This window comes from Suricata suricatta, chromosome 5 (assembly GCF_006229205.1).
Source record: "Suricata suricatta isolate VVHF042 chromosome 5, meerkat_22Aug2017_6uvM2_HiC, whole genome shotgun sequence".
Taxonomy (NCBI): Eukaryota; Metazoa; Chordata; class Mammalia; order Carnivora; family Herpestidae; genus Suricata; species Suricata suricatta.
Window position 1 is genome coordinate 71,113,599 of NC_043704.1, and position 9,652 is coordinate 71,123,250.

At 45.3% G+C, this 9,652-nt stretch overlaps 1 protein-coding gene across 1 annotated transcript in view; it reads right to left on the bottom strand.

Moving 5' to 3' along the window:
- Nucleotides 1–5,190: 5,190 nt before the first annotated feature.
- Nucleotides 5,191–9,652, bottom strand: part of MUC4 (mucin 4, cell surface associated) — a 48,211-nt gene continuing 43,749 nt past the window's right edge. Inside the window, exons 21-24 of the mRNA XM_029938726.1 lie at nucleotides 9,007–9,071; nucleotides 8,685–8,923; nucleotides 6,676–6,838; nucleotides 5,191–5,386 (exon numbers count right to left, since the gene is read on the bottom strand). Of these exons, the coding sequence (XP_029794586.1) occupies nucleotides 5,191–5,386; nucleotides 6,676–6,838; nucleotides 8,685–8,923; nucleotides 9,007–9,071 (663 nt within the window). The remainder of the gene's footprint in view (nucleotides 5,387–6,675; nucleotides 6,839–8,684; nucleotides 8,924–9,006; nucleotides 9,072–9,652) is intronic.

Here is a 9,652-nt window from a genome sequence, read left to right on the forward strand (position 1 = left end):
TTTTAAAAATGTTTACATATGAAAGAGAGAGAGAGAGCCTGAGCACAAGGGGCAGAGAGAGACACACAGAATCCAAAGCAGGCTCCAGGCTCTGAGGTGTCAGCACAGAGCCCAGTGTGGGGCTTGAATTCACGAACCACAAGATCATGACCTGAACTGAAGTCCAATGCTTAATTGATTGAGCCTCCCAGGTGCCCCTAGAGTTATTTGAATCAGGGAAAACCAATAACGTGGATAATTTAATCTTAATTATGCACATATAAGGACATACATGCACATGCAATTCTGATTACCGTTATTGGAAGCCAAAAAATTTGTAAAATATAGGCTATACCAACTAGAAGCATTTGGGAATAAAAGTATGTAATTATGCTTGCATATGTGTGTGTGTGTGTGTGTGTGTGTGTGTGTGTGTGTGAGAGAGAGAGAGAGAGAGAGAGAATTACTGCTGTTGAACAGAATTAGCTGAAGTAATGTTACCAACCAGCAAGAACCAGAAAGAAGCCTGGAGAAAATTCTCCAGTTATTTAAGACTCAAAGGTGTGTATATATGCAGTGGAAAGGCCATGTATTTCATAAAGACAAAGGGAGGTGTGGATCTAGGCAAGACATCCTGTCTAAAGTCACCTGTGCCTCAAGCACAAACTCAGAAGGCAAAAACACAAGGCCATGGTGAGGACAACATGAGGTGAGACTATTCTGACAAGAGACTTCGGCTGAAGCTCCTACTGCAGCCAGGCCTTCCTTCAACCTCTGTCAGGGGGACTGGCCACCAGTTAGTGGAAAGCAGTGACTGGCAACTTATCCTATGGCGTGCCCCAAATTCAAATGAGTGGGCATCATTTTCTGGTAAATATTTACATTGGTATATCATGCCAGTTATCTATTATTTGTCATCCTGGTCTTTATTTTTTTAATGTTTATTTATTTTTGAGAGAGAGAGAGAGAATAGGGTAGGAGCAGGGAGAGAGAGATGGGAAGAAAGAGAATCTCGAGTAGGTTCCACTCTGTCAGCACAGAGCTGAAGCATAGAACCCAATGTGGGATTTGAACTCACAAACTGTGACACAGTGACCTAAACCAAAATCACGAGTCAGATGCTCAGCCACCCAGGCACCCCTGCCATCCTAATCTTTTAAAGCTGCTTGCTTTGTGCCCATGTGGAGTTTCTGGAAGGCTCCTTTGAGAGCAGGGAAGGATGGGCAAGGGATCTGTGTGTCTGGCTAAGCCCTTTAAGGGCCCCCAGTGCCCACTGAGGGTGTCCCGGCTGTCTACCTCCCCTCTGCCAAACTAACACATGCCTGGAACCCTGAAGAAAGGCCCATCAGTTCTTTATTCCAGGTGCGGAAGTGACAGAAGCCAAACCACACAGATCCAGAGAGTGGGCTGATGAAATTTTGCAGTTGTGTCCTTGATCTGAACGGCACCACTCACCAAGAAGCCTTTTTTCTTTTTAATTTTTGTTATTTTTAAGATTTTATTTTTAAATAGTATCTATACCCAACGTGGGGCTCAAACTCACAACCCTGAGATCAAGAGCTGCATGTTCTTCTGCCTGAGCCAGCCAGGCACCTAGAGGCCTTTCCTTCCCACACAGACACCTGCTTCCTTTTTCATGATACCCCTTTCTCTACACCCTCAGGGCCTCAGCCATTTTGACCAGGTTACCAGGTAAAATATAGGACACCCAGTTAGATAAGAATTTCAGATAAGCAATGAATGCTTTTTTAAAACATATGGGTGTCCCTAACATTTCATGGGACATCTTATAGTAAAAAAATTATTTGTGGTTTTTCTGAAACTCAGATTTAACTGGGCTTCCTGTATTTTCACTTGCTAAATCTGACAGCCTTACATTGAATGCCACTTCCTCTTTTTTCCCAATCTGCGGGTTTCCTTCTCTGTAGCAAGCCCTCGAGCTTCTCTTAGGCTTTGGGTATCTCCAAGCCTGTGGCAGGCTTGTCTGCAACACTTATTCTGCCCTCCGCACCCCCCCCCCAACCGCCCGCCACTGTCCAGTGAGAGCAGAAGAAACTTAATGTCTGAAGATGGATGAGAGGAGGAAGGACTTGGGTTTGGGTGGGCTTGCCCCCATTTGCCACATTGTTTTTGTTCTTTCAGGTTTCCTCTTCCATACTGATGACACAAAGTATCTATAACAATCACGGTCTTGCACAGTGGGGGTCAATGCCTTGCCAAGAGTCCTCACTGGGTTTAGGATGAGACGTAATTTTTGGACCTTATGCTCAGAGTGAGCACACCCTCCCCGATCTGGGGTCACATTATAAAGTCCTCATCACGTGACTTAGTTTTGGGATTGCAATGCTCAGGGCCAGGGCCATCTCATCAGCCCACCACGCTTGCGTTACCCCTCTCCTCCCTCCTTGTTTTACATCCCTTTCTTTCTAATTGCTGGGCATGAGCCCCCAGCCCACCCTGCCTCCCAGTAGTGTTGTATGTGCCTAATTCTTTTTACTTAAATTTGTACAATTTTTTTAAATTAACAAACCCAATTTTTGGCATAGTTTTATGTTCATAGCAAACTGAACTAAAAGTACATATATTTCCATATATTGCTTTTCCCCCAACACACATACAACTTTCCTCCCTATTAACATCCCCCACTAAAGAGCATCGTTACAATGAACCTACATTGAAATGTCATTATTATCCAGAGTCCACAGTTTACATTAGGGTTCATTCTTTTTTTTTAATTGGAGCATAATTGATATACAATATATTAATTTCAGGTATATAACATAGTTATTTGACATTTATACATACTATGAAATGATCACCATAATAAGTCTAATTACTGTACAAACTTAATACAATACTATCATCTATATTCCCTGTGCTGTACATTACATTTCCATGAGTTATTTATTTTAGAACTGGAAGTTTTTACCTCTTGATCCTCTTTATCCATTTTGCTCACCCCTCAGTGCCCCTCTCTTCTGGTGTGTGATTTTTTTCTATAGGATTTGGTTTTTTTTTTTTTTTAATAAAGCTGAGGAAATTTCCCTCTATTCCTAGCTTGCCAAGAATTTTGGTGTTTGAATTTGTCAAATGGTTTTTTAGCAACTATTTACATAATCACATCATTTTCTTTATTCTGTTGATGTGGTAGATTACATTGATTGGTTTTTAAAAAATGTTTATTTAGAGAGAGAGTGAGAGAGGGTTCAAGCAGAGGAGGGGCAGAAAGAGAGGGAGAGAGAGAATCTCAAGCAGGGTGCATGCTGTCAGCACAGAGCCTGACACAGGGCTCCATCTCACAACCCATGAATTCATGACCTGAGCCCAAACTGAGTCAGATACTTAACCCACTGAGCTGCCCAAGTACCCCTTCATTGATTTTTGAATGTTAAATCAGTCTTGCACACCTGGAATAAGTCTCACTTGGTCATGGCATATAATTCTTTGTATTCATTGTTGGATTTTATTTGCTAATGTTTTGTTGAACTTTTTTGCATCTACATTCATGAGAGATATTGCTGTATAGTTTTTTTCCTTATGGTTTTTTTTCTGGGTTTGGTATTAAGGTAATGCTGGCCTCATAGAATGAGCTAGGAAATATTCCCTCCTCTTCAATCTTTTGAAAGAGATTATAGAGAACTGGTAGAATTTCTTCCTGAAATGTTTGGTAGTGAATCCATTTGGGCTATATGCTTAATTCTTGATAAATTAATGCTAGGACTAAAAAATTTTTGTTTGTTTTTTATAAAGTAGGCTCTGTGACCAGCATGGGGCTTGAACCCAATGACTCCCAGACCAAAGTCTCATGCTATACTGACTGAGCCAGCCAGGCACCCCAAATAAAAATCATTTCAGAAGGAGCTTTGATTACACTTTGGGTGCTTGAGGGCAAAACCACAACTTTGTACATATGGGAGGGGCCTTGCCCACTGGGAGTAGTCATTCTCTGTGAAAACCAGACAGTTTGGAGTCACTGCTCAGATCAAAGATCGCATTTCTCCTGAACTTCCTCAATACCACTTCCTCACCTGTAAGGGTGAACCTGAGCACCAAGTTTGTATCATGTGACCTTCTTTCCCACCCTCTGTCTACATTAGTTTGGACCAGTGATGGACAATTGACATAAACTGGACTAATCAGATTCTCCCGTCAGAGATTTGGGATTTAGGGCCAAGAGGTCCAGTTTCTGCATAGAGTTGGAATTGAGGTATTTATGACACCGGAATTGTGGACCCGTTTTTTTGGATGTGTCCCACCAGATAGGTGTGAAGGTCTGCCTGCTAGGAGAGAAGAGTGAGGTAGAAACTGGTCAGGTTTCTGGGAACAAGCAGAGTGGGGTGAGGGACGGTGAGGTGGAGACTCTGGGGCTCGGGAAAGGACAGAGAAAGTATATGAGGGATGGGTGCTTTGGGTCTACAGAGGGAGTGGGTGGCCTGCTTCTCAAGTTGGTTCTTGGGAAGGGAGCGGGCATGGTTGAATCCCTTCTGCAGGGAGCACAGGCAGTGGGGACAGGAACCAGACAGGTAAAGGCGCTGAGTGTATTTATGCTCTCGGAGCTGACGGACAGAGACCAGCAAGGCAAGGGGGGTTCTTGGGTGAGTCGGGGCTACTCCTTATGGGTGTATCTCTACCATACTCCTCCAAAGACCAGGCTTTGGCTTGTGTTTTTCTCCTCAGAGGAAGAAAATGATGTGAGGGTTGAGCAAGGATTCGCCCGGGCTGGAGTAACACGCTTTCAACAGAGAGTAGCTGAGGGCTGAAGCAGGACTGGGTCCAGCCCACCTCTTCTCCACTCCTGGGCCTCACCCTTCAGCCCCCAGAGGGAAATCACAAGTGGAATCCATGGCTTGGGAAACAAAAAAGTCAGAAGGATTTTACTTAAATAGACTTTAATTAGAAGTAAATTGGAGTTTTGTATACAAATGTATTTTGGTTTTTAACTTAGACATTATTAATTCTGAAGCGTATGTATATAGGTCAGTGTCCTTTTTGTGTGAGACTCCATCCTTCAAGTAGGTGGTCTTTATGGCGCCTTCTTGTTTGCCTCTGTGTCTACTGACAAGGTGTGCTCTTGGACCAAGAATCCTGAATCACCTTCAGGCACCTTCCTTTTCCCAGTCTCCTCAAAGCAAAGGCTCTGGCAAATACGTGGGTGAGGCCGGGGTGGGTCTCAAGGTATCTTAGGCCACAGCTACCCCTCTGACTGAGGCCTCAGCTTTCTGAGTCCAGAGGGTAGGAGAACCGGTTCCCGGGGTACCTCCACAAGCGCAGGCCCACAAACACCGCTGCCCCCAGCAGCAAGAGGGCGCCCAGTGCTCCAAAGAGGATCCCGAAGAAGGCGCCAAGCTTCATGCTCAGGTGCTCACAGCGTTTGCCCCAGGGCATGTAGATGGAGAAGGGCACACAGCTGGGGACAGAGAGAGGGGACATGGTCAGCAGGGGGGAGGCCCCAGGAGGCTTTCCACAGCAGGTTGGGCTCCCCTCTGGGGAAGGAGGCAGAGCCGAAGTGTGGCCCCTGGCTGGCAGAGGCTGGCAGGGGTGGATTCCCCGGGGGTCAGCGCCACCTGACCACAGGTGAGCACGCGCAGGCACAGCCCTGGCTCGTCCCAGCCCTCCCTGGTCCCGGGAGGCAAGAGGGCTGGGTGGATCTGGGATTGCAGTGGGCATGCGGGCACTGATGTGACATGAGGGTCCCAGGTGGCACTGCCCTTCTCCTCCTTAGCAGGCCTGTAGGCTTAGTGCACTCCCTATGGGAGCCCCTGAGACTGCTGATGAACCCAGGGGACTTAGGACACCAGTGGTGGAGGGCCCTCCCTGACAGGTGCTCTTAAGGAGGGGCAGGGAGGGACCTAGACACAAGGCAGTGGGTGCCTCTCCCACTAACAGCAGAATATCCACTCCAAAAGCAAAATCAGGTGGAAGAGATTGCCTTTGGAACACACATTCTGCTGCTTAACTTACCTTGGGCAGGTGCTTTACCTCTCTCTTCCTTAAAATGCTCATAATACCTAATAGTGGGGTGCCTGGGCGGCTCAGTCAGTTAAACATCCGACTGACTCTTGATCTCAGCTTTGGTCATGATTTCCATGCTGACAGCATGGAGCCTGCTTGGGATTCTGTTTCTCCCTCTCCCTGCTCATGCTCACACAAACACACACACACACACACACACACACACACACTCTCTCTCTCTCTCTCTCTCTCTCTCTCTCTCTCTCTCTCTCTCTCTATCAAAGTAAAGAAACAAACTTCAGGTGATTAACTAGTTGGTACTTAACCTTCTAATTTCTGTATAAGTCTAATTACATGAAATAGAAGTGGGGGTTTTGATTTTTTACTTTGCTTTTCTGTTTGGAGTGTCATTGTAACTACTGTATTGTAAATGACAGAAAATAATTGCATATGTTAAAAAAATAAATTGTGTTATATTAAAAAAAATAAATAAAAATGTTCATAATACCTACCCAGTAGCTAGGTAGAGTTTTAGAGGTAATATAACATCTTTATTCTCCACACAGAGTAGGCACTCACACATCTTATTCCTGGTCACTTTTTCTCTGATCCCTGTTTTCTCAGCTACAAAAGAGCTATCTTAACTTTCAGACACCACAAAATATCATGAGGTTTCTGGGCGTCTTGCAGCATCTTTGCCCATCTCTTCCCGGCACTGCCTTTCCTGCCCCCTCCCCCACTCACCTGCAGCGGGGCCCCTGGGGCAGGTGCTGGCACTGGCCTCCGTGCTCGCAGTAGCCCTCACTGCACGGGGACATGCAGGTCAGGCCGCTCTGAAGGCTGTAGACCAAGTGGTAGCCCTGGTAGCCATTGCATTTGAAGTAAGTCTCCAGTGTGCTCACGTTCACTGACAGGTAGGACACAGAGGAACATGGGAAGCAGTCAGTAACACCAAATCTATGCCTTTCCAACCAAGAATTCTGTTTTTAGCCATTTATCCTGAGAAATAATTGGAAAAGTGCACAAATCCATACGGAAGTCAAGAGCAGCATAGTTTATAATAGCAACATGTTTAATAGGAGGGACTTTGTTAAGGAATATTGTATAACCGGTAACCACCATGGTATGGAGAGTGTATTGGTTAAGAGCAGATGCTTTGAATGAAACCAAACCTAAGCTGAAATCCAAACTCTACAACTCACTAGTTGGGGGAAATTTCTTAACTCTTTCAGCCTCGATTTTCTTATCTTTTATAATAAGGAAATGATAATAATAGTACCTACGATGCTGTGAAGGTTAAAGGAGATAATATATACAGAATATTCAGTACATTAGCTAACACAGTAAGCACTCAATAAATGGTCACTATTGGTATTCTGTTTCAATAAAATATAGCACACTATGCTAAAATGTATGATAAAATAATGTATCAAATGGGAATACAAGTATAATATACAAGATAATATGTTCACAATTGTTTAAGTAATGAGGTTATCAAAACATTAGGCACTACTTTATGCTTTATTATAAAAAATATTGATACATGTGAAGATCCCTATGTGTAAAAGAAAATTCAGAAGGATATATGCAAAATGGACTTGTCTTTGGAGATTGGAATTACAGGTGATTTTTTTTCTTTTTGTTAATTTGCATTTGCTAAAGTTTCTGCAATAAACATATTGTACTTGTGTAATAAAAAATTGTGGGAGGTTTGGTCTGTTTTCTTTAATACAAGTTAGAATCAGGTCTAGGGCCGCTGTTCCCTTACCCCTACCCCCAACCCCCTATCGTCCATACACAAAGTAGTTCAGAGGATTTCATGCTGTTGGCCCCAGAAGGGAGGAGACCCAGCCTGGATCCTAGAAGAAACCCTTGCTTGGTCCCACCCTCCAGTAACACACTGGCTTCTGTTGGGTTTGGCGGGGCCGCTGCCCTGTTCTCTGCTTCACTCCCAACACAGGGAAGGCTATTCTTTTCCTTTCCTGGTAAACTCACCAACTCATCTCATCCTGGTTCAAGGATTACGAGGGGCTATCACAGTTGAAAGGGGACTCAGAAATCCCTTCTCATTGTCCAGATGGGGGTGTTAAGGCTGGGATTGGGGATGGCTTTTGCATAGGGTCACAACTTTCAAGGAGGGGATATCTCTGCCCCCGGGGCCAGGTCTCCAGCCTTCAGCTTAACATCCTCTAGCTGGAGGGCAAAGGTAAAAGGGACGTCCCTGCTTATGTTTATAAAGTGCAATGGTATTTTAACAAAATCATTAACAATTTTATTAAAGAAAGAAAACCATTAGCGGTCATGATCAGAAATTGGCAATTAGAGTAAATGCTCCGTGAAACTGTATCCCTGGGGAATGTGTTTATAATATCCCTCAAAGGGCTGCCTGGGTGGCTCAGTTGTAAGGGTCCAACTTCAGCTCGGGTCATGATCTCGCAGTTCGTGGGTCCAAGGCATGCACTGGGCTCTGTGCAGACAGCTCAGAGCCTGGAGCCTGCTTCAGGTTTTGTGTCACTCTCTCTCTGCCCCTCCCCTACTCCTGCTCTGTCTCTCTGTCCCTTAAAAATAAGTAAACATTAAAAAATTTTTAAATCACAAATAAAAAACTAAGTTTCTTGCTTCTTGCTTATCTATGGCTCTCCACAGAAAATTTTTCCATCATGGTTTTGTGTGGGCTGAAGATCTGTGATAGGTCCCCTCTGTTCACCTCCTCCCTCAGCTATCCCTGTGACCGTCCCAGGACAGTGACTCACAAGCCTTCACACTGTACACATCTTCCCTGGAGATGGGGTGGAAGTTCACGTTGGTCCTGGGCCCCTCACTTCTCTTCCATCTCCTCCATGAGGCCTGGGGTAAGAATGCCTCTACTACTGCATCCAGGAGCTTGGTGTTCAGGAAGTCGATAACAGGACCCCGAGGGAGGTACTGGAACTCGGAGATGACACTCCAGCGTTGAAGGTATCTTTCTGAGGCCTGTGTTGCTCCAGAATTGCTGTGTGGGAGGGGTACAGTGAGGCACTCAGGGTAGAAGGGGAAGGGAGGACCTGGGGACTAGGCGGGGACTGTCCCACTTACATTTGTACCACTTGACTGTTCTGGAGGAAGGCCCGCACATCCAGCTTCCCCAGTCTGTAGGCCACCTAGGGAGTGGGTGGGGGAATGAGGGTGAGGCCCAGTCCAAAGAGGACACCCTTCCCACTTGAATGCATTTATCTTCCCATGTCTGGCTCTTTCTTTGCACATGAGCACAAGGACCTACATAATATTTCTCATCCATTTCTGCACCCGTACACCCCAGCCTAACCTGATAACTGGCATGGGTCCCTGGTTAATAAAAGTTTGTTGGTGAAGGGCACCTGGGTGGCTCAATCAGTTAAGTGTCCAACTCTCGATCTCAGCTCAGGTCTCACAGTTCCTGAGTTTGAGCCCCACATTGGGCCCTGACAGTATGGAGACTGCTTGGGATTCTCTCTTTCCCTCTCTCTCTGCCCCACCCCTGCTCTCTTATGCCCCCACTTGCGTTTGCTCTCTCTCAAAAATAAATAAGTAAACATTAAAAAAAATGTTTGATGGTGAGTGAAGTCATACCTCCTCCAATGACAAGGGGAGAATCTAGAATGAATGCCTCCTGCCTTGCGTCTCTTCCATGACTCACCCAATCATTCTCTTCCCACATGTATACTGAACATTGATTATGTTTAGCCAGGGCTAGGGGATGGTC